The sequence below is a fragment of the Sceloporus undulatus genome, chromosome 3, assembly GCF_019175285.1.
Source record: "Sceloporus undulatus isolate JIND9_A2432 ecotype Alabama chromosome 3, SceUnd_v1.1, whole genome shotgun sequence".
NCBI lineage: Eukaryota > Metazoa > Chordata > Lepidosauria > Squamata > Phrynosomatidae > Sceloporus > Sceloporus undulatus.
The window spans coordinates 176,687,715-176,712,260 of NC_056524.1; the positions used below are offsets into that span (position 1 = coordinate 176,687,715).

The 24,546-nt window shown below is 40.8% G+C and overlaps 1 protein-coding gene across 1 annotated transcript in view; it reads right to left on the bottom strand.

Annotated features, from left to right (window-relative positions):
• The window catches only part of PRKG1 (protein kinase cGMP-dependent 1), a 655,625-nt gene that overhangs the window by 217,372 nt on the left and 413,707 nt on the right, over window positions 1-24,546 (bottom strand). Inside the window, exon 4 of the mRNA XM_042459015.1 lies at window positions 20,335-20,440. Coding sequence (XP_042314949.1) covers window positions 20,335-20,440 — 106 coding nt within the window. The remainder of the gene's footprint in view (window positions 1-20,334; window positions 20,441-24,546) is intronic.

Below are 24,546 nucleotides of genomic sequence, written 5' to 3' on the forward strand. Positions count from 1 at the left end.
ATCCATTCCTGGTGATTTATTTTTTCCTATTTCTCTTATTGCATCTTCTACTTCACTTTTTAGAATTTGGGGTTTGTCTTCATATGGCTCTTCATGCCATGTTTCATGCATTTTCTCATCTCTTTTATATAACTCTTCTGTGTATTGTCACCATTGTTTTTATCATTACTTGTTCTAACTGTGGCTAATTAAAGCAATTAGGATTGAACCGGGTTTGCTTTTTAAGCTAATCAGAGTTAGACAAACCATAATTTCAGGATTCTGGAAATCATGGAACTTTGGTTAGTTGTAAAAAGTAAAACAGAAGCTTTTGCTCTTGTCATACCAGTAATAGTGTAGAAGAAATCTGTAAATTTGCAAAACTACTCAGTATTTGTTCTGCCTATTAGCTTATCCTCAGACTCTTAGCATTTTAACATTAATCATAATACATGAGTTTGACTTTAGAGCAAAGCAGACCCTTCAAACATGACCATTTCTGTGTTGACATAGACTGGGGGGATTAGTGGAGTCTGTCTAGTTCTCTCCCAGTAGCTGGACATGCTGTGAGAAACATCTATGAGTACACAAAAAGAGAGCTAGACACATATCCACTATCCAGCAACACAGAAGTTTGCTGGAGGCTGCTCTACTTAAAAGAAAAACTTTGGGGACTTTGAGAGATTTGCTGTACAATGACTATAAAAGTGAGTGGTAATGTTGTAATGCAGATGTACTACATCATAATTTCTGAACAGGATGCCAGTTGTTATTTCTGTTACTGACTAAAGCCATTTTTGTGTTTTTATCTGCCACTCTCTAATCATTTATTTTACAATAACATGGTAAGTGGCTGAAGAAGAATTATATTTACCAAGTCTGCTGAGTCTTAAGATACAGTTTCAAATGAACTTTTTGAGGTTGTCCTTTCTCTTCATTCCACTTGCTAATCACTGAGCACTTGGGGCATGAGGCCAACTGCCTTCTCTGCTATTCCAAACCATGTTCAAACATTGTAAAATTTGCAAAACTACTCAGTATTTGTTCTGCCTATTAAGTTTCTCCACAGGCTCATCATTTTATCATTAATCCTAATACAGTCGGCCCTTCTTATACACGGATTTTTTATACACGGATTTAAGCATACACGGTTTGAAAATTTACCTTGATGTTCCATTTTTTTATTAGGGACACCATTTTGCTATGTCATTATACTTAATGGGACTTGAGCATACACGGATTTTGTTATACACGGGGGATCTTGGAACCAAACCCCAGCGTATAACAAGGATCCACTGTACCTGAGTTTGACTAACCTTCAAAGATGGTTATTAATAGACATATAATATTCCTCTCCTTCTAGAAACCCCATTTTTACTGCAGTGGCAATCTGAAGAATCTGTGGATGAATGCCTATTATGTTATACTTTTTATCTGCTACATGGTTCTTATTCCAGTAGTCTTTATAGCCCAAGAGCTACACCATTATTTGATTTATAGAGTCTGACCACTTGGTTTTCAGAACTGTAGTGATAAAAACAGATAAGAACACCTTTGCTTTCTATATTGCTTCTTTGCATGTGCATACTGTATATAACATTAGATGATAGCGTGCATTTATAAATTTTCAATAATGATCAAACTATGGAGCACATGCATTCAAGCAAAACCAGAAGACTTGTCCCCCGAACAAGTAAATTCCATCTTTCCATTGAAGCCAATAGAATACATCTGATGAAATTAACACAGTTAAGTGTCATGAATTGTTGTTCTTTGAAATGTAAAGAAATCACACCTCCTAACACAGACGTCCCTCTGGCAAATTAGACCTTATCTTGATAAGAAAGCTCCTGGTTGTATCAACAGGGACATTAAACAAGGAAGACTAAAATGCTTATGCCTTATAGCCAGCTACCACCTGTGGCCTCTGATGCCCAGTCTATGTTTTTCATTTTAATATACTACAGCTATGCATAACAAGCTGTTTCCTTCTAGACATATCTATTCATCAATTCAGTAAAGTCCCTAATTACCCCACAGATGGACATTAAGGAACACATCAACCACCAGTTGTCTGGCTTTTTGGAATTATTTGTTGTGGATTCAAAAGTTGAAATTATAAGTGAAATGTATGTACAAATACACAACAAAGTCCTCCCTCCCTTCCATCCTTTGTTAGTTTTAGATAGACCACAAAATACAATAATCTTACAAAAGAAGCTTAGCACATATGGTTCTTGACACTACACTGGAGATCACAAACTCAGCATTTCAGAAATGGGCAGTGATTCTAATTCTGACAACAGCACAATGCAGTTTTGTCAGCCATAGCTTCTCGGGTGGTGAGGGGTACTTGAACCTATCCTATATGTCCCTCTTCATTTTTCTTGGAGTAAAAAAGGGCGTGGTTGTGTTTAGGATCTTTAATGTCCCAAATAAGTAACTATGGGGCTCTTCAGACCGGCCATTAAAGCAGGCCTAGGGTCAGAGTCCGGGCATTGCGCCCACATGACACATGCTCCTACTCTGCGCCCCGGGCACAGTGATGTTGCACACTGCTACACAGCACTGCATCCACATGACTCAGCCCTGAAGGAGCACCATATGGCCGCAGCTATCACACCCTTTTCAGGGTGCAAAAAGGAACCATTTTTGTGACTCCTTTTTGCACCCTGGAAAGGTCAGATCGGGGCTGTGGTGTGCGTTTGCCATGGCCCCCATCCGGCTAGAGAAAGGGTGGCATCGCACCATCCCTTAGGGGCTGTGTGTACAGCCCCTATAACTATTTTTCTGGCAGTACCAACCATCATAAATATTTTATTCATTTAATTCATGTGTATCCCAGTAAAATGGTCTTAACCTTCTCTTGTATAATGTGATATAAGAAGAAACATGAAGACTGAGAGTACGCTGCTATAACATGGAAAAGTGAAAATAATTATACTAACACCACAATCCTATATATGTTTACTGAGAAGTCAATCTTAGTGTATTCAATGGACTTGTACCCAGGTAAGTGTGCATAGGATTTCAGCCTTTTCATGTAAATATATGTCATTGATGTTGCGAACAGGAAAACCTGAAGATATACTGGATTACTTCAATCAATTATTCTCCACACACACACACACACCATCATTTGCAAATCTTAAATGTGGTGTCCTGTCTAGTTACCTTGCTGGATACTGAGGGCAGACACACTCCTTTTATATTTTCATGTTTTTCTGTTACTTAAATGGCTTGAGCCTTTTGCTTAATGATGATCCTAACTCACTTTCACATTGAATTTCATCCAGCTTCTTGTATAATCTCTTATTGATATACATGGATTTTTCAGCTGTAGCATCTATTTGCATTGAAGTGGGTGTTTCATAGATTCCCGTGAACTTCATGAGAAGGCACTACTAATCTAAGTGTTGGATACTGTGAATACTTATTTTAAAATCTCTTTACTACCTGTAAGTGGGCCTAAGGTATGTCATAGAAATCCCTATAGACTTGTTAAAGGAAAGTTGTTAACTTCCATTATTTAAATTTCCTTCTGTGTAAGACCAGATATCCATTTTTAAAATGTGACACAGAAGACACAAACAGCACTTCTCACTGATTCTCACTTTTGCTAAAGTAATATTAGCACTCTAGGAATTACCCCTGAGAAAACTCTCAAGAAAAGAGTGTATGAATGTTGAAGGTGTCTGCAGTTCATGTATACAAAAACAAGTCATAAAACATTTTATATATTGCATTAGTCATTGCTCAGCCTTACTTTAGCTAAAATGTGCATTTTAAACTGTCACACATTAAAAAGCCACCCCAATCCTGTGCAGTTTTTATTTAAAGCCAGCTGAACAAAAATAAAAAAAAAAATAAATAAAAAAATAAAAATATAAAATAGTTAGTGGCACATTCACTTGTTCTACTCCACAGCCCCACTGTTCTCAAAGTTTCAGTGATAAAAACATTACTGATTTCAGTTCTTCACAAGTAAAAATCCTTTAAAAATAATATTCTTGTGTCCTACCTTCCAGCTAAACTTAAACTAAGAGTATGTAGTAGTAAACCAATATGGAAAACAACTTTGTTAACAACTATTGATAGAGTTTGGGAGAGGGTTTTTTTGGTTGTTGTTTTGTTTGCTCATTTTTGAGCGACAACAATTCAGAAAGCCCCCAGTCAGTGCCCCAGCTACTGGTCTGGTCAATTCTTGAAGTTGTTGTCCAAAACAAAATATTTTCAAATTCAGCAAATGAATGCTATAAGCTGCTGCCCAGAACAACAAAACTCCCTGTCCCCAAGCCTACCTCTTTGCCCTTCCACTGCCCCCATCACTGCATAATACACAGTACAAGCCAGCACTAGAGTCATGCACTATTCCTTCTCCGAAACTACGGTCCTTACCTGCGGAAAGGACCGTAATCGGGTTGAAACTAGGGTTTGGGAGTGCACAGCAAGCACACGCTCCCAAACCTTAGCGTGCGGCAGCACCATCATGGCGGCCTCCAGCATCGCGCAGTGTCCAGATGTCGCAGGCAGGAAGTGGCATCATGGCAGTGTCTTTTCCTGTTTGCGGTGCTGCAGCACCAACTCGGGGCAGACAGGTGGTGCGGAGCTGCCTGTCTGTCAAGCCCCTAAGTGAAGCTACAGCACATTACTATATAAGTTTGATAACATTACAGTTATACCACAAATGGACTAAAGTCATGCTTCATTTAGTTACAATCGTAACAGCCAACCATATCATTAAGAATGGTTGAGAAACCAGGAACAATTTGCAAGCTTATATGCACACTTGCACTCCTTTATATGGTTTCCTACTTCCTTTGCTTTAATCACAGTGCAGTGTTACATATGCATCACTGCTCAAATCTGCCAGCCATTTTGGCTGGGGAATCCCAGGGACTGTACTACAGAAACTAACCTTTCCAAGCTATGACCCAGTGAAGGAAGTGATACCACTGCATGAAGAAGCAGTCTAACAAAGGGAATGGGAATTTGCATAGCATTTTTAAGGAGGATGTGTGTGTGTGTGTGTCCATAGCAAAGTAGAAGAATTTGGAAACAATTCTTCTGAGTACCAAACCAGTGTGAGAAATCACTTCTCAATTTCTGTCAAATACTGCTTGCTTTTCAAATTAAGGATGAGCAACCTCTGTGAAGTCTGGATCTAAATTAATCTTGACAGTCTTTTTTAGAAAAGCTGTTTCAAATCCAAAGCTTAACGACTTAAAATTGATAGACCTTCTTTTTTCTTAAGGGGTGGGGATTATAGTTAGATTCCAGTATCAAGATATAAACAAGATATGAAATTAGTTGAGCTGTCATTTGTTTGGCTATATCATTTTAGAAATTTTCTGAAAAGAATTAACTACTTTTCCTTTTTCTTCACCTAAATAAAATTAGCTAGTAAGAAGACAAAAACAAAAAACAAAAACAAAAACAAAGAAACAGTATAATAAAATAGATATTTGATTAAATCTTTTCATGACCTAGACTTATTATTCAAAAATCCTCTACAGTGGTGCCTCGGGTTACGAAATTAATTCGTTCTGCGGCCGCTTTCGTAACCCGAAAAGCCTTCGTAAGCCGAATTGCCATAGGCGCTAATGGGGAAAAGCCACGTTTCGTGCGAAAAAGCCGAAAAAAGCACCAAAAATTTTCTTCGTATCCCGAAAAAACATTCGTAACCCGGAACAATGATTTCCTATGGGATTTTTTCGTATCCCGAAAATTTCGTAACCTGGGTATTTCGTATCCCGAGGTACCACTGTATATTGTTAGCCTTGGAGATACCTAAACCTAGCCATCCACTTTTGATATCAGAGTTGCTATAAACTTAGCCTCCATGATCCTAACGTGGATGACATTAGTTGCAAGTGAGGAGGTCATGTCGGCTAGCTTAGGATTCTCCAAGAGGATTTATGTTCTGGACATGTCAGAGGAGGTAAGGAAGAGCCTGGCAATGAAACAATAGGATGGCTCCAGTCAGACATTTTAAGCTGTCCACTGCAAGAATACACTCATTTACACCCCTTTGTCACACCTTTGGAAGACCTTACATCAAAGTATCATCTATACATACCAAAAATTTGGACCATTTGGCCACACCAGCTCTCTGGACTTTGCCCCAGCACACAAAATCCCTATAAATTAGGAAACCTTTTCCTTTGTTAGTTGGATTAGCTCAGTGCTTCTCAATTATTTTCTGTCATGCCCCCCCTAGGAGGAAGAAAACATTTCGCGCCCCCCCGCGCGACTGTAAATAGTATCATTTGTCTTGTTGCCAACAAGCCTAGAAGATAATTCCCCACAATGTTTGTCCCAAACACACTGAATCCCCCCCAGATCACACGGAATATTCAGTCACAATTCCCAGAAAATTCCCATAATGTTAAAATGGCAGATGTTTTGCAAATAAACGTAAACATAATTGAATAAAAATAATTGTAACTTATTTCAACTCTCAAAATCACCATTGAACCAAAAAAAGAATCTTTCAGTCCTTTTAAGATATTTATTTTGACATGAAGGGGGTTCAGGAAGCTTTGTGCCAAATAGAAATGTGTTCGGATGCAACCACACTGCAGAAATAAATCCAGTTTGACACCCTTTTAATTGCCATGGCTCAGTGCTAGGGAATCCTGGGAATTCTAGTTTTTGGAGACATTTAACCTTCTCTCTCAGCAAACTCTGGTGTGACAACAAACTACAATTCCCAGGATTTCATAGCACTGGGCCATGGCAGTAAAAACGATATGAAACTGGATTGTCTCTGTAGTGAAGATGCAGCCTGAGTTGGGTCCAAGACACACTGCAGAAATAATCCAGTTTGAGACTGCTTTAACTGCCTTGGCTCAGTGCTAGGGAACCCTGGGAAGTGTAGTTTTGTGAGACATTGAGCCTTCTTTATCAAAAAGAGCTCTGGTGCCACAACAAACTACAATTCCCAGGATTCCCTAGCACTGAGCCAGGAGAGTTAAAGCAGTCACAAACTGGATTATTTCTGCAGTGTTTTGGACCTTCGTTATTAAAAATGATCAAGGTCCAATCCATACTGCAGAAATAATCCAGTTTGAGACCGCTTTAACTGCCCTGGCTCAGTGCTAGGGAACTCTGGGAACTGTAGTTTTGTGAGAAAGAGCTCTGGTGCCACAATGAACTACAATTCCCATGCATCTGAGGAAATATGTCCTACATTCCAACCTTCTGTCCAGGAGGAATTCCAAAATGCCCTCCATTTACTAAGATGCATGCCTTGATAAGGTCCACATTGCAGTTTGAGTTTGAGACTGCTTTCACTCCCTTGGCTCAATGCTATAGGATTCTGGGAACTGTAGCTTTATCCTTTTCTGACAGAGAGCTCTGCAGTGTGTTTTTGACCAAAGTGGTCTCCAACTGGATTATTTCTGCAGTGTTTTTGACAAAAGTGGTATCAAACTGAGTACCTTTATTTATCCTCCTCGACGCCTCAGCCTCGGCCAACGGCCCCCTCCTTTCCCACCCAAGCAAGGGGCGGCCTGTCGGGCGGTTGACAGGGGCGGTCCCTCCCAAAGGAGGAGGAGAAGGACTGGAGCCTGGCCCTGGCTGCTCTTCTGCCCCAGGGAGGCACCTTCTTTCCCTTCAGAGGAGCCCCTCTCGGCCGTTGCCTCCAGCGCAGAGCCTCCTCCTTCCTCCTCCCATGGCTGGGCAGCCTGGGTTCCCGCTCACTCCGCCGCTGGAGAGGCTCCCCTCCATGGCCCACTCGGCCCCTCTGCCACCGCCGCCTCCTGCGGGGCTCTTGCGAGGAGGACCCAGCCCCGCCGGGGCCGCCGCCAGCCCATTCTGGCTCATGGCACTACAGAGCCTCGCGCCCCCCTTTATGGAGCCTCGCGCCCCCCCTGGGGGGCGCGCCCCACTATTTGAGAAACACTGGATTAGCTTAATTTGCAGGCAAAGGTGCTGCCAGTTTGTACTTTGCTAGACTGCTCTTTCACTCACCAAACTCTGGTAGCCTGGGAGCAATCGAAATCCCATTCCTCCTGTCCCGAAACATCATCAAGAGGAACAGTATCCAAACAGGTTTCATATCTCCATTAGAAGGCCTTACTCTGTTCCAATCTAAAACCTTTATTTCTTAGTTCTTGTGTGAGTGAATGTTGAGCGTCTTGGTTTTTCCCCTTTGAAACAATATACAATTCATTGAGGATTTGCCTCTGAGGTTTTTATGCCTCCAACCTTGGTATACATAGAGATGATCCCAGGGCTGTGTAACCCAGCCATTCACTGAACTAATAACCAGCTCCTGTCCTGGTGACAAGATTTTGTTTGTGGATTTAAATGGCTTTCAATGCACAGGGAAGCCATTGAAATCCATGAATACCTGGACAATTTCAACAGGAAAGAGGAAACCCTGAAAATAAACAAGATTTGGCTTCCAGTCCTGAAAAACAGCAAGATGAAGACTCAACAAATGCAAATAAGAAATCTCCCAGGGTCAGGGGCTTCCCAGCACACACACACACACACACAACTCCTTTCCAGTCAAGCATTCTCTGAAGATGCCAGCCACAGATGCTGGCAAAACATCAGGAAGCATCTCTTCTAGAACATGGCCACATAGCCCCAAAAAACCCACAAAAATGATCTATTAATGTTTAATTTTTTAAATGACTCAATTACTTTCTCCCGTACAATCTGTACACTAAGGTCCTCTGGGAAATGTTTGCTCTAACCAGCCAGGACTAGACTGGCCACAGTTTCCCAGAGGACCTTTTCATTTGCTGCCTCAGACTGTACAATGACCTACAAGAAGAGATGCAACATCAGAAGATGATGATAGCATTTAAAACAACATTAAAGCACATCTCTTCCAGCAGGCATTGTTAGGTAAAAAAGGCTGCATGCAGAATCGTAGGGCTTTGGTAACTTAAAGTTTACTTAGCGGAAGCAAAACAACATAACATTAGAACAATATAACATAATGGTTGGATACACAGATACAGAGAGGCACGGAAGGCAAAAGAAAACCCCAGCATGGAGGGTAAAAAAAAACCACCCCAAATTACATACTATCTGTTACAGTATTTGTAGGCTGTTGATATAGGCCTACATTACAGCCACCTGGCTTAATTGGGAAATTACCATGCAGGCTCACATACACAGCATCACCTGCCATTTACCACACCTTTATTCAGTCACAACAGTATAATGCAATCCACTTACCATGACAGGCCTACCCAGTCAGTTTTAAATCACAAATTTTTAACTGGCATATTTTAAAGTATGTATTATATGAGTGTATTTATATTTTATTTTCAGTGGTTTATAACATTGTGTTCAGCTAAGAATAGTGTGCATCCTCTGAATGTATGCTTGGAAGAGATAATGGACTGAATGAAAAAAAACAAAAGTGAGCATCGCTTATCCATCAGTGTCTTCCCCTGAAAAGGGATGGTTGAAATAATGGACTGGATGAAGAAAAAATAAAAATGAACACTGCTTGGAACTGAATCCAGACAAGACAATGGTGCTTACTCTCAAGGGTCCTAAACTGGGGCTGGAGGTATGTCAACTGCTCAACCCCCTGGCCATTGCCCTCAGGGTTCTGTGTTGTCCCATATGCTATTTAACATATACTTGAAACCACTGGGAGATATTATCTGGGGATTCAGGTGAGGTGCCACCAATATGTGGATGACACCCAACTCTACTACTCCTTTCCACCTCAATCCAAGGATGGTGTCTTGGTCTGAACCAGTGTCTGTCATCAGTAATGGACTGGATGAGGACAAACAAATTGAAACTGAATCCAGACAAAACAGAGGTGCTCCTGGTCAGTCAGAAGGCAGATCAGGGAATAGGGATACAGTCTATGTTATATGGGGTTACACTCCCCCTGAAGACACAGGTTCGCAGTTGGGGGGTACTCCTGGATTTGGCTCTGAACCTGGAGGCCCAGGTCTCTGCAGTGACTAGGAGTGCTTTTGCACATTTAAAACTTGTGTGCCAGCTGCACCCACTCCTTGAAATGCCAAATCTGGCCTCGGTAGTACATGCCTTGGTTACATCCCATTTGGAATATCTTAACACGTTCTACTTGGGGCTGCTTTGAGGAGTGTTCAGAAACCTCAGCTGGTGTAAAGAGCTGCAGCAAAGCTGTTAACTGGGCAGGTTACAGAGGCCTCACAATGCCCCTGTTGAAACAGTTCCACTTGCTGCCAGTTTGTTTCCGGGCACAATCCAAAGTGCTGGTTATGACTTATAAAGCCCTATATGGCTCAGGTCCAGGCTATTTGGCAGACTGTATTTCTGCATATGAACTGGCCCAGGCTCTGCGATCCTCAGGAGAGGCCCTTCTCTTCGTACCACCCCCATCACAAGCACGGTTGGTGGCAACCAAAGAGAGGGCCTTTTCCTTGGCTGCCATAGACTCTGGAACTCTCTTTACAGGGAAGTCAGAATGTCCCCTTCCCTGTTGGACCTCTGTCGGCAGGCTAAGACCTATCTCTTTAGACAGGCCTTTAAAACAGAAAGTTTTTAAAGCATGGGATGGAGTGGCATTGTATTGTTTTAAAGTATTTTTTAACATTTTTATCTTTTTAATTGCATTTTATTATTTTAATATGTAACGTGTTTTAATATTGTTAATAATTTAATTCTATTTTAATGTACTATTTTTGTATCCTTTTAGCTGTACTGTTTGCTTGTTTTTTAATGTTGAGAGCCACCCTGAGTCCCAGTTTTGGGGAAAAGGTGGGATATAATAATAATAATAATAATAATAATAATAATAGGTTCTGATCTAGAAAAGACCAGAAAAGTTCAGAAAAGATTAGAAAAGTTATGTTCCAGAAAAGATCCTAAAATGTAAAGATATACAACTGAGCACAAAAGTGAGAATAATACAAACCATTGTATTCCCTATTACTATTTATGATGTGGGAGCTAGACAGCTAAGAAAGCGGATAAGAAGAAAATCAATTCATTCAAAATGTGGTGCTGGAGAAGAGTGCTGAGGATACCATGGACAACCAAAAAAGTCAAATAAATGGGTCCTAGAACAAATCAAACTAGAAATCTCTCTGGAAACCAAGATGACTAAACTAGCGCTGTCATACTTCGACAACATCATGAGAAAGCGCAGCTAATTGAAAAAACAAAACAAAAAACAATAATGCTAGGAAAGGTCAAAGGAACCAGAAAGAAAGGAAGCCCATGTGCTAGATGGTATGAATTTGCAAGAACTGAGCAGAGCAGTGGAGGACAGGGAATCTTGGAGATGTCTTATCTACAGGGTTGCCATGGGCTGAGACAGACTCAAGGGAGGATAACAACAACAAATTGTAATTTAACTGTTGGTTTTACAGTATATGTTTTTATTTAACTTTTGTTTTGTATTTTAACATGTTGTACCATGCCTCAAGCCTTGAGGAAAGGTGGGAAAGCAATAATAATAACTATTATTATTATTGTTATTGAAATAATTGTTTCATTGCATGTTTGGTTGTGAGGACAAATGTATAATTGGGCCTCCATATCCACCGATTCTGCATCCAAGGATTCAATCATCCATGGCTTGAAAATATTGGGGGGAGGGGGGGGGATCCCAAAAAAAAACTCTTTGTCATTTTATACAAGGGGCATCATTTTACTATGCCATTAAATATTATGGGATTTGAGCAACCATGGATTTTTGTATCCACAGGAGGTGTCCTGGAACCAAACCTCAGCTGCTACCAAGGGTCTACTTTATTAATATAGATAGTGTACCAAGAAACCATAATCTCTGTTCATACCTCTGCTAATAATGTGAAATTTGTAAAAATATCTCAATTCAGCAATTGCTCTTTCCAATCATCCTTTGATTTTGTTTGTTTGTTTGAGAACTGCTACATGTAATTTAGAGATAGTATATTCATGAACAATTAAATGTCACTGAAGGTTGAAACATGATATTGAAAGCTTTGATTTTCTCATGCTGAATGGGCATTTCTCAGTTAAAATGTTCAATTAAGTTATCTTGTGTAATACTTAAATACAAGATACTTTATCTTGTATTCATTTCTATCCTATGACACATCTTGAAAATAACTGGCACCTTGGGATATTTTCTAAACAATGAGCTTTTATTCCATGGAGAACATTTTTCTTCTCTATCTCTTAGAGAGGAATGGAATCAACTGAAACAATTATCAGCAGGTGATTTAACAATACAGCAGCAAAGTAATAACCAGAATACTCAGTCATTATGTTTCTCCCCACATTTTTCCCAGCACAGACCAAAGACTGCCAGGAAAGCAAAAGAACCATGAAGACAATAATTGCTACATCCTCATCTACAGATGAATTCATAAATAGAAGATACCAAGAGGAGAATATTACAAGGGCAAAGACACGTTAGAATGTTTGAAAAATATTTCTAGTTATATGCATATAAATATAGAGTGAAACATAAATGTTTTGTTAAAAGTGATCTTAGAGAAATGAGGCTGCCTTTATTTTTTAGTACTGATGAGAAATCTATACTTAGGGCCACGGGCAACTGTTACAACAGGATATTGAGAAACTGAATGGTTTCCAATTGACAAGAGGGTCAGGCGAGGCTGTACTGTCTCACCCTGGCCTGTTACAGACTGCCAAAATAAAGCTGCTTCGGGTCTCTTTGGAGGTATGCTATTTAAATGATGCATGGGTCCTAAGAGTCCGGAGGTCACGCCAAAGCCACACTCCATTCCTAAGCACTGGAGTGCAGCTTTGGTGCAGCTTCCGGATTCTTAGGATGCATGCATCATTTAAACAGCATACCTCCAAAGAGACCTGAAGCAGCTTTATTTTGGCAGTCTGTAACAGGCCCCTATTTCTTTAACTTGTCTGTAGAAAATATCATAAGAAGAGCAGGTTCAGAAGAAGGAAGAGTGAAGATAGGAGGAAGGAACATCAACAGTCTGAGATATGTAGATGACACAATACTACTAGTGGAAAATATCAGAGACTGGGAACAATTACTAAGGAAAATTAAAGAATAAAGTACAAAGGCAGGCTTACTGCTAAACACAAAGAAAACAAAACAAACAAAAATGACCACAGAGGATTTATATAAATTCAACCTAAATAACAAGGCAATCAAAATAAAAAGATTTTGCATACCTTGGATCAAACATGGATTAGAACGGAGATTGTAGTCAAGAAATAAGAAGAAAAGTAGGAATGGGAAGGGTAATAATAATAATAATAATAAAATTTTATTTATATACCGCCCTTCTAAAAATCAGGGCGGTGAACAACAAGAAAAACAATACATTACACAAAATCAAATAAAATACATTAAAAGCAGTTCAATAAAAATAATAAAAATAACATGTCGGCAAAACAATGCTGACGAGGCTGACAAGGGGGGGGGGGAGAGTTACTGGTCAGGGTAAGCTTGTTCAAATAAATGGGTTTTTAACCCCTTCCTGAATTGGGCTAGGGAGGTGGCTGAGCGGAGCTCGAAGGGCAGCGCGTTCCAGAGGTTGGGGGCTGAGATGGAAAAAGCCCTCCTAGAGGTGGAATTATATTTCGCCTCTGGAACACTTAATAATAGCTGCCCTGAAGATCGAAGTGCGCGGGGCGGATTGTACGGAGAGAGGCGGTCCTCCAGGTACCCTGGGCCCAAGCCATTTAGGGCTTTATAGGTAATTACCAACACCTTGTATTGCGCCCGGAAGCGAATAGGCAGCCAATGTAAGTCTTTAAGGACTGGTGTTATATGACTGGCCCTGGCAGTGCCAGTGACCAGACGGGCTGCCATATTCTGCACAAGTTGCAGCTTCCGGGTATGGTACAAGGGTTGCCCCATGTAGAGCGCGTTGCAGAAATCCAAACGAGAGGTTACCAGGGCGTGTACAACCGTTTCAAGGTCTCCCCGGTCGAGGTAGGGACGCAACTGGCGTATCAGCCGAAGCTGATAGCAGGTGCTCCTGACCGTCGCATCTACCTGAGATGTAAGGTGGAGCGACGAGTCCAGGAGCACCCCCAAGCTGCGTACAGAGTCCTTCACGGAAAGCGTGATTCCGTTCAGGACTGGAGGAACCACCGCCAACCCCGGACCGGGGGAACCTATCACGAGTACTTCCGTCTTCTCTGGATTCAGGCTGAGTCTGTTGTCCCTCATCCAGCCCATTACCGACTCCAGACAGGCCACGAGAGGAGAGACGCCAATCCCGGTCACTGCATCAGTCGGAGACATAGAGAAGACTATTTGGGTGTCATCAGCATACTGATAACACCGCGCCCCATGTCTCCGGATGATCTCTCCCAGCGGTTTCATGTAGATGTTAAAAAGCATGGGAGACAGAATGGCTCCCTGAGGGACCCCAGATGTAAGGGCCCTCTCATCGGAGCACACGTCTCCCAGCTGCACCATCTGGGACCTCCCGGAGAGGTAGGATCGGAACCACTGGAGCGCAGTGCCCCCGATTCCCACCTCCGCCAGGCGCCCCAGAAGGATACCATGGTCTATGGTATCGAAAGCCGCTGAGATGTCCAAGAGCACTAACAGGGACACGCTTCCCCTGTCCATGCCCAGACGGAGATCATCGACCAAGGCGACCATAGCAGTCTCAACCCCGTAACCTGCCCGAAAGCCAGTTTGAAATGGGTCTAGATATTCCGTTTCATCCAAGATCGATTGAAGTTGGATTGCAACCGCCCGCTCGATCACCTTCCCCAAAAATGGCAATAGCGAGATTGGCCGATAATTATTATGCAACAGGGGGTCGAGGGAGGGCTTTTTTAAAAGAGGTTTTACTGTGGCCAATTTCAAATTTGTTGGAAATTGCCCATCCCTCAATGAGGTGTTAATAATCCGCTGTAACAACAAGGTTACAGCCGGGCCCCCCTGTGCCGCTAGCCATGAGGGACAGGGATCGAGAGGGCATGTTGTCTTCCTAACACTTCCAAGGATCTTGTCCACATCCTCGGTACTGACAGACTCAAACTGATCCAGACTAACCAAGTTCACGGATGCCCTGGATACCTCTACTCTAGGTTCTGCTCTAAGGCTGGCCTCAAGACCTTCGCTTATCCGAGAGATTTTATCCGCGAAGAAGTTGTTAAATTGGTCGCAGCAGGCCTTGGAAGGTTCAAGGATCTGGTTCGGGGCAGGAGGGAGCTGAGTTAGCTCCCTCACTACCCTGAACAACTCTGCCGGACGCGACTCCGCGGACGCGACGCGTGCAGCATAGAACGAATTCTTAGCTGCACGAATCGCCTCTCCATAGTCCTCCAAAAGGCGGTCTAGGAGAGTCTTGTCGGATAAGTGCTGGTGCTTCCGCCAGCGGTGCTCTAGCCGTCGCAGAACCCGCTTCCTTGCCCGGAGATCTTCCGTATACCAGGGCTTGCATTTGGAAGCAGGCCTGAGAGGGCGCTTGGGAGCGATACTGTGTATAGCCTTGGATAGACCGGTATTCCAGATACCGGTCAAGGCATCAACAGAATCGCCGTCATTTCCAACCATAAGCCCCTCTAGGGCTTCCTGGAACCTTTTGGGTTCCATCAGCCTTCGAGGGTGGACCATTCGAATAGGTCCGCCACCCCCGGGAGGGATCTGGGTAGAAGCCTTGATCTTTGCCTCTACCAGGAAATGATCCGTCCATGACAGGGGGGAAATGTTGGTTATTTCCGCCCACGGATTTTCCATGCTCGTACAAAAGACCATATCGAGCATATTACCCGCAGAATGCGTTGGACCCGAGACCAGTTGAGACAGGCCCATGGAAGTCATGGTGTCCATGAATTCACGAACCGCACCGGATGGAACATAGCTGGCCGCGAAGGGAATGTTGAAGTCTCCCAGGACTAAAAGCCTGGGGGACTCCAACAAAACCTCCGAGACCAGCTGTGTCAGTTCGTTAAGGGAGTCTGTTAGCGCACGAGGTGGCCGGTACACCAACAGAATCCCTAGACTGTCTCTGGCCTTCAGGGTCAGGTAAATACACTCGATGTAGGAAGTTTGACGAACATGGTTCCTGGAAAGAGACAAGATGTTCTTATGGATCAAGGCGACACCCCCCCCCCCCCCGCCCACCTAACCTGGTCTGGTCCTTCACTGAGTACCCGGCAGGTAGGGCCTGGGCCCACACAGCTTCCCCACCAGGCCCAAGCCAGGTCTCAGTTATGCAAGCCAGGTCGCAGTTGTTATCCTCGATTAGATCATAAATGATGTGGGACTTGTTCTTAATGGACCTGGCATTGCACAGGAGCAGAGTCAGGGTTTGTGGTATGGTTGGAGTGACCCTCAGGTCCCTTTCCGGGTAGCAATGAAAGATCTAGACAAGAGCCACAAATGCAAAGATATAATTCTGTACACTAAAATTAGAATCATTCAAGCCATTGTATTCTCCAGCAACATGAACGGATGTGAGAGCTGAACAGTGAAGAACGCCTATTGAAGGAAAACCAACTCATTTGAGGTGTGACACTGGAGGAGAGGGTTGAGAATCCCATGAGTGGACAAGAAGACAGACAGATGGGCCGTTGAATAGATCAAGTCCAAAATTACCCTGGAAGTCAGGATGAGTAAATTGAAGCTGTTGAACTTTGGCCACATCATGAGAAGGCATGACTCATTGGAAAAGGCAATAATGCTAGGAAAGGTAGAGGGAAGAAGAAAGACCACATGCCAGATGGATAAACTCAGTCAGAGAGGCAAGAGGCCTGAGCCTGCAGAAACTGAGCAAAGTGGTAGAGGATGGGGGGCTTGGAGATGTCTTATTCACAGAGTCAGGTCATGACTCCAGGCTGACTCGCAGGCAGACAACAACAACACATACACACACACAGCCCAACTGTTCCTGGGTTTTTCCTCTAAGAGTGCACTTCATTTGTCTAGTCCAGAGTAAAATGCAGGACTAGAGTAGCATGCAATCAGGATCCTTGCAAAGATCAGGATCAAATCTATTATAAACTTTACAGTGGCAATGCAATGCCTAGGCTTATTGAGCAGCTAGCTCTATATAACAAGTTGGATAGTGCAATTAATTTGCTTTTTAGTACATCCTTCGTGTAACACATAATGAATAGCTTTTTAAAAAAGAAACCTCTTGTCTATTGTGCATTGTACCATGAATTTAAAATGAAGCTGAAATCATTATGAATGTGGCCTATGCACAGGTTCAGTTTAGTTTGGATGTTTTGTATCCATGATCTTCTTGGTTTAGTTTTTAATTATAAGACTGCCTGTCTGGTTGGAGAATTGATAATTTTACAGTTTATTCTCACACATACTTTGTAGCTACTATCTAATGACACAGAATCTATTCTGATTAAACATGTCAATAGAGTGCTTAAGCCATCCACTTATCAGGATTGAAGTTCTTTCAAAAGGTCTCAAAAAAACTGCTGGGCTTTTATGTTGGTAAAATATATGCCTAAACAGGTAGGCACAGTTTTCACTGAAGGAATGAATTGATGGGTGGACTCCTCTAAACAAGATTTCAGACAGCAGTTTATACCACTTGAGTGTTGCTCCATACAAGAAACCATTTCCTCACACAAAATAAACATTGGGGAACACATACAGTAATTCTCCCTAACATCTAGTTGACTACTGGGGAAGAAAGTTTTGGTTGCATGGAGTTCAATCTCCACCCCTGTTGTGAACCTCAAAGCCCTCCCTAACACTTAATGCAAAGCCTGGTTTTAGATACTGCTTTCAAAAGCATGCAGTGAAGTCTGATTAGTGTAGCTTGTGGATTATATTAAGCCCCTCTCATATTTTCTCCCATAAAACAAGTGCTCCCAGTCCCTCTGCTGTCTTAAGTGACACTGTTCACAGATACAACTTTAATGTTTCCCTTAGAATTAAGGCTTAGCAGATCCTGCTAGGTCCCCCAGTTTCTAAGTCCTGAAAAAGCTGGCTGTGTAAATGGATAAGTAATGTAAATATCTTTATTGAAACATTCCAATCAACAGCTTAAAGAGTTCTTAACAAGAGCACTTATAGAAAAATAAATGAGCCTGAATTTCAGGTCAGAGGTTCAAAACAAAGATCTTAGTGGCATGAACAAATCTAGTATATGTGTACAGTAGTACTTTCTTCAGTTTTCACAGCTTGATAAATTCTACAACTTAGTAAATCACTTGTCATTTTACTTTGCTTTGGGCCTCAATGTAGTACATACAGCAAGTTGGTGAATTTCAGCAACATGACTGGCTGGACCAAAGTGTGTGTCCTTGTGTTAAACTTCTCCTATTTGTTTTCTGTCACACTGAAAAATACATCTACCACAGTCACAAGCCTTTGTTACCCTCTATTATATAATGTCATAGGTCAGAATTGTGCAAGACAGCATGCTGTGACAGATTTATTATAGTAGCTATGCTTACAATGAGTGAAAGTTTTAGATGGGAAGATGAAAAAAAAATCTTTCAATTGGCAAGATTTAGGTGGAGAAAGACGATCTCAATGCACCAAGGCATTTTCTCAAGCCTTGCAAGCAGGACAAGAATGAAAAATAGCGAGGTGGGTGGGTATTGGTCATATTTTCTGTAATTTGTGCAAAATGTCCCTGAACAGAATGGGTGACTTTTTCTTTGGTATTGCTGAGCATGCACACACAAAGGAGGAGGAAAAGGACAGAGTGATTGATCAAAAAGATTCAAAGAACCAAGAAACGCTACTAAGTTTTTCCTCTTCCAAATATATGGTTCCCACTGAAACTTTCTCTTCACCAAAAGTGGACTTCCAATGGTTATTCTAGATATCAGTGTCTATACTGGCCAGTAGTTCTAATGTCTGGTCCTCCAGATGTTTTGGACTTCAATTACCAAGAACCTGCCACACTGCAGAAATAATGCAGCCTGACATTCCTTTAACTGCCATGGCTTGATTCTATGGAATTCTGGCATCTGTAGTTTTTTGCAGCATCAGAGCCCTCTTACAGACAAGGCAAAATATCTGACAAAACTATATATCCATTAATTCCAGAGCAGTGAGCCATGTCAGTTAAATTAGTGTCAAATTGGGTTAATTCAGTTTAGGGGGAGCACAAACAGTTATGACTGCTGGAATTTTGCTATTTGGCATTGTTTTCCTTTGTTCTAGATTAGTGATTCCCAAACTATGGTCCTCTAGGTGTTTTGGACTTCAGCTCCCAGAAGCCCCACCCAGCTTGGGTAATCAGAGATTCTGGGAGGTCAAGTCTAAATATCTCTTGGACCAAGGTTTGGGAACCATTATTTTAGAACCTCTGTTACATGCCCCTAAATTTTACCCTTGTCTTATCCATGGATCATTTAAAAATTCATAATTTTGTCCCCCAAATCTGCCCTCGACATATACATGAGGTTGCCTTATAGTTGAGTACATACAGTAATTTAATTAATTACCAACTCCAAATTAGCCAAAACATTTCTAAAAATTCATTTGAGGATAGAATTAGCATATTTATTTAGCACTTAATTCACATGACCTCTTCTCTTCCAATGGTTGTATAAGACTGACACATAATAAGAAATCTGTCACTGCAATGAAATATGTTTGTTAGGCCAAGAATGGAGGGTAATGGGACCGCTGCTTCCCAGGCAATATGGGGGACTTGTTAGTTACTTTTTAGGTTCCCTGTGGACTTGTGTGGTATTCTTTTTTCTTCCTTCTGAACCAAGGATTTTTTATCTCTGGCTATTTTTAATTAAGTATAATTAATATTTAAATATATTGCTCAAATAAATTACTGTGGAATTAAGTGTCTCCATATCTTGACAGGTTTGTGATGTTTAGCAGAACAGAAATACTGGAATGCATTTCAAGAATTTAAATTCAAGTTTAAGGGATAAAAAGACATATCAGTACAATTCTCTTCTCTCACTCATCTGACCCATATTTTACAGATGCCTGAAGCAAACAGCTTTTGTTTCCATTTAAAATGTATAATTTGTCTCTGGATGTTACACAAATAAGTATTTTAAGCTTGCAAATTGGGCTCTATAGCATTTCATTTATTTACCTTATTATTTCATCAATACATCTTTTTTTTTAAAATGAGAGATCTTTGATTCATATAAAATGCTCCTTACATGTTTATTGATGGTGGTACTCTTCCAAACAAACAACCATGAAGATGAATAATTTCAATGAGAAAAACTAAAAAGTATTAAGGCTGAAATCTTCACTTATTAGTTTTCTTTATTCAGGTTCTTATGGCACACGTGTAGGTGACACAGAAAATTGAAAGTGATGAGTAGAAATAAGTGCTCGTTACCTTGCATTCACCAAAACAAAAACAAAAAAAGAAGCAAGAAAACCTATGCAAACCTCCAAGAATTTATTGCAGCTATTGCAACAAAGGCAGTACTCCTTTAAAACTGAAATAAAATAGCAAGGGAAAAAAAGAGTCCTACCTTTTTAAAAATTCCATATACTCTGTATGCTTGATGAGGCCAGTCCTCATCATTATTGTTTGAAAACATTGTCGATCAATAGCCCAAAGTTTCACATTTACGAGAGCTGGAAAGACAAGTGAGAAATTTCAATTAGTAAATGTTGTTTATTTATTTATTTCCATTGAACATTGTTGGAACCATATCTAACAATTATTAGTATTACGTAGAATGCAGCAATGGTAAAACACCCCTGAAGCCTTCTACCTTGAAAACCGTATGGTAAAGAGGCTCTGGCCAAGATACCTGACCATTAGTAGCATAATTTGCTCCTATCTTTGCAGGATTTATTTTTAACTTTAAACATATAAAGATATGGAAGGATTTCATAACGGCAGAAATGCTTCTATCAACACCCCAGCTCAGAAGTGGTTGGAGGATCTCTCTGGTAGTGAAGTGTGCCATAGAAACTACAAAGTTCCCCAATACAAGGTTGAAGAACCACAAGGATTCATTAACATCGGCTACACAGAAGCTTCTCCAAACAAAGATTTCCAATACAGTGGACCCTTGTTATGTGCTGGGGTTTGGTTCCAAAATCCCCCATGGATAACAAAATCCGTGGATGCTCATGTCCCATTAAATTTAATGACATAGCAAAATGGTGTCCCTTATAAAAAATGGAAAATCAAGGTTTGATATTTGAAAATTATACTTTTTTTGAACATTTTCAAACTGTGGATGCTTGAATCCATGTATAAAAAATCCACGTATAAGAGCCGACTGTACAGTGTGCCTGTGCCTTTTGTGGACGTGTTTTACGTGGCTTTCAGCTTACGCAGAAACCACTTGGGGAGGGAGGCAATTTCCTATGGGGCTTGAGCACAGGCGGATTTTCCCTTACGCGGGGGATCCGGAACGGATCCCTCACATAAAGAGAGGCCCCACTGTATTATCAAATGCGCCATGCTGAACAGGGATGGAGACATCCCTCACTGGCAATTTATTACACTTGAGTGTGTGCAAACAATTTGCATCATAAATATTCAAAGTGCAGTCTCCATTAGTGAAAGACATATTTTAGAAATGGTGGAATAAATATTGTCTCTGATGTCAGAATTTAAATAGAGAGTGATTTTAAACATGGCCACCAGAAAAATGTCCAAGTAGGCATGCTACACAATGATCAGGGGAACGCATTGCATGAGCAAGAAGAAGTAAAAAGATAATGGAAACAATACACTGAAGAACTATAGAAAAGAGATGAAAGGGTGACATTTTAATTCAAGGAAGAACCATTTGAAGATGGACGCACAATTTTAGAGAGTGAAGTGGAGATTTCTCTCAAAGCACTTAGGAGAAATAAATCAGCAGGAACAGATGACATACCAATAGAGCTGTTTCAAGCTATAGAGACAGAATCCTCTCAAATTCTAACTGAAATCTGTCAACAAACTTATAAAAGCAAAAGAATGGCCTACAAATTGGAAATGCATAATAGAAACTAAAAAAAAAAAAATCAAAGAAAGGGGATACCAGGATTTGCAATAACCACTTGACTATTGCATTACTTTCCCATGCAAGAAAGTGATGCTCAAAAATTCTACAACAAAGAGTTTTACCATCTATATAGTAAGGAATGTCAAATATCCAAGCTGGCTACAGAAAGGAATTATAAAATGCACCAAAGAATTTCTGATGAAAATCAGTCTCTACTTTATAGATTATAGCAAAGGCTTTGATTGTATAGATCATTAAAACTATGTATACAAATGGGTGTGTCATAACATTTCATTATCCAAAAAAAAAAAAAATTAAGAAAATTTAATTAAACACATAAAACCATAACATACATCAAACATATCCAAAATCAAACAACAATAAAAAACTTCAACCTTAACATATCATACATATCAAACTTTATATCCATATTGTTATATTACAAACAACATATAAACCTTCCCATCCAACTTCTTCCACTCCTTTCCCCCCTTCTCCCCTTCCCTTCTTTTCCCTCCTTATCCTTTCTCTCTACTTTCTAGTTCCATTTCTTTCATTCCTCTTGCTTCTTACTTTCTCTATCCACATCCTTCTCACTCTCCTTCCCCTTCCATCCTTCAATCCCTTTGTCCGTTATCCACCTCCACTTAACCCTCTTCACTTATCCCCTTCACTTATTCTTCCTTTCATTGACTTACTTCAATCCATCAAGTTATCTATGCTTCCTCCCACCTTTCAACCCTTTCTGCTATCTTTCCCTCCTATCTTTCCCTACATGTTTACAGAACTTTGAAGACGCTGAAATAGTTCAAGATTGCCCATACCTTGATTCAGTCATTAATCAGAATGAAGAATTCAGTCAATAAATCAGAAGAAGACAAGGATTTGAAAGGGGAGCTATGAAGGAGCTATACAAGATCCTTAAGTGTAAAGATATATCACTGAATACAAAAATTGTCCATGCTATATTTCTAATTTCTATGTATGGTTGTGAAAGCTGGACAGTGAAAAAAATTGACTGGGAGAGAATCAAATAATTTGAAATGTGCTGGAGGAGAGTTTGGCAGATGCTTGTTGCCAAAAAGACTAACAGGTTCTATATCAAATTAAACCTGAACACTCCCTAGAAACCAAAATGACTAAGCCGAGACTGTCATACCTTCATGAGAACACATGATTCACCAGAAAAGACAATAATGCTTGGCAAAGTAGAAGGAAGTTGGGAAATAACACATTACAAGTGGATAGACTCTATCAAGGAAACCACAGCCCTAACTTTGCAAGATCTGAGCGGGCTGTTGATGACAGGGTGACTTGGAGGTCTTTTATTCATAGGGTTGCCATAAGTTGAAGTCAACTCATCAACAGTTAACAACAATAATAGAAGAAGCACTGTCATTACTATTAGAGAAACAAAAATGGGAAAGGATGTAGATGGATTAATAAGTAATACATATGAAAAAATGATCAAATAAAGTTTTTTCCTTTCTCCTGACATGAGCTGTCCATTCATGAAGGTGCCTTTTCTTAGTTTTTGGTGGTTTCTTTCAGGCTATGTGGCCACGTTCTAGAAGAGTTTATTCCTGACATTTCACCGGCATTTGTCAGCATTCTCTGAAGATGCCAGCCACAGATACTGGCAAAACGTCAGGAAGAAACTCTTCTAGAACATGGCTACATAGCCCAAAAAACCCACAAAAACTATGGATGCTGGCCATGAAAGCCTTTGACTTCACGTGCCTTTTCTTATTTATGTCTATCCCCCCACCCCTTGCATGAATATCAGAAAGCTGACTAATTTACTAGTTACTGGGGGTGAGGCAAGAAGACAGCATTACACTTTTGCAGAGATAAAAAACAGGACTGAACATTTCAATAAGCTTGCTTGCAATTTGGAAGCTGTCTGCATTAGACATTTATATTCTTGTTTGTCTTTTCAAGATGGGATATTCAGTATCTGGAATGAATGTGTGGCCACTTGTATGGTGCTGCACAGCAAATGCACAATGTAGTCTGAAAGATGATAGAGTGAATGTAGAATGAAATCAGGTAGTGTTCTGTCATGCGTCTGCGGCCAGATTAAGTAGTCACTTAGAATGTTGCTCCTGAAGTTTTCCTTGTCTATTACATCCTTTCTGCCTGTTTTTCTGGTTCTCTAAATCAATCATAAGATGTTCCCAAATTCTAATAATCAAATGACAACAATAACAGTAGCACTAATAATAATAATAGTTCAAGATGATGAAAATGTTCTAGTTTACAAGTCAGCAAAGGGCTAAACCTGATGCTTTAGTACGAAATCAGTTATGAGAGGGATGATCTGAGAAGAGGAAGCAGGGGGTGTTTAAACTTCTCCCAGTTTCCTCATTACCCCCCCCCCTTCCCAAGGACATTTCCCCCATGAACTTCCAAAGACAAGTTTGCAATTGCACAATACAATATTCATTCACACAGTTTTGCAAATCAAGAGATGGCATTCATAGTTTTTTGTGGGGTTTTTGGGCTATGTGGCCATGTTATAAGAGTTTGTTCCTGGCCACAGATGCTGGTGAAATGTCAGGAATAAACTCTTATAGAACATGGCCATGTAGCCTGAAAAACACACAAAAAACTATGGATGCTGGCAATGAAAGCCTTCGACTTCACAGATGGCAGACACTTTGAACATTTAATCTTTCTTAAATTGGGGGGGGTGTCTTTATTTAAACAAGAATAGGAGTATTATTCCAAACT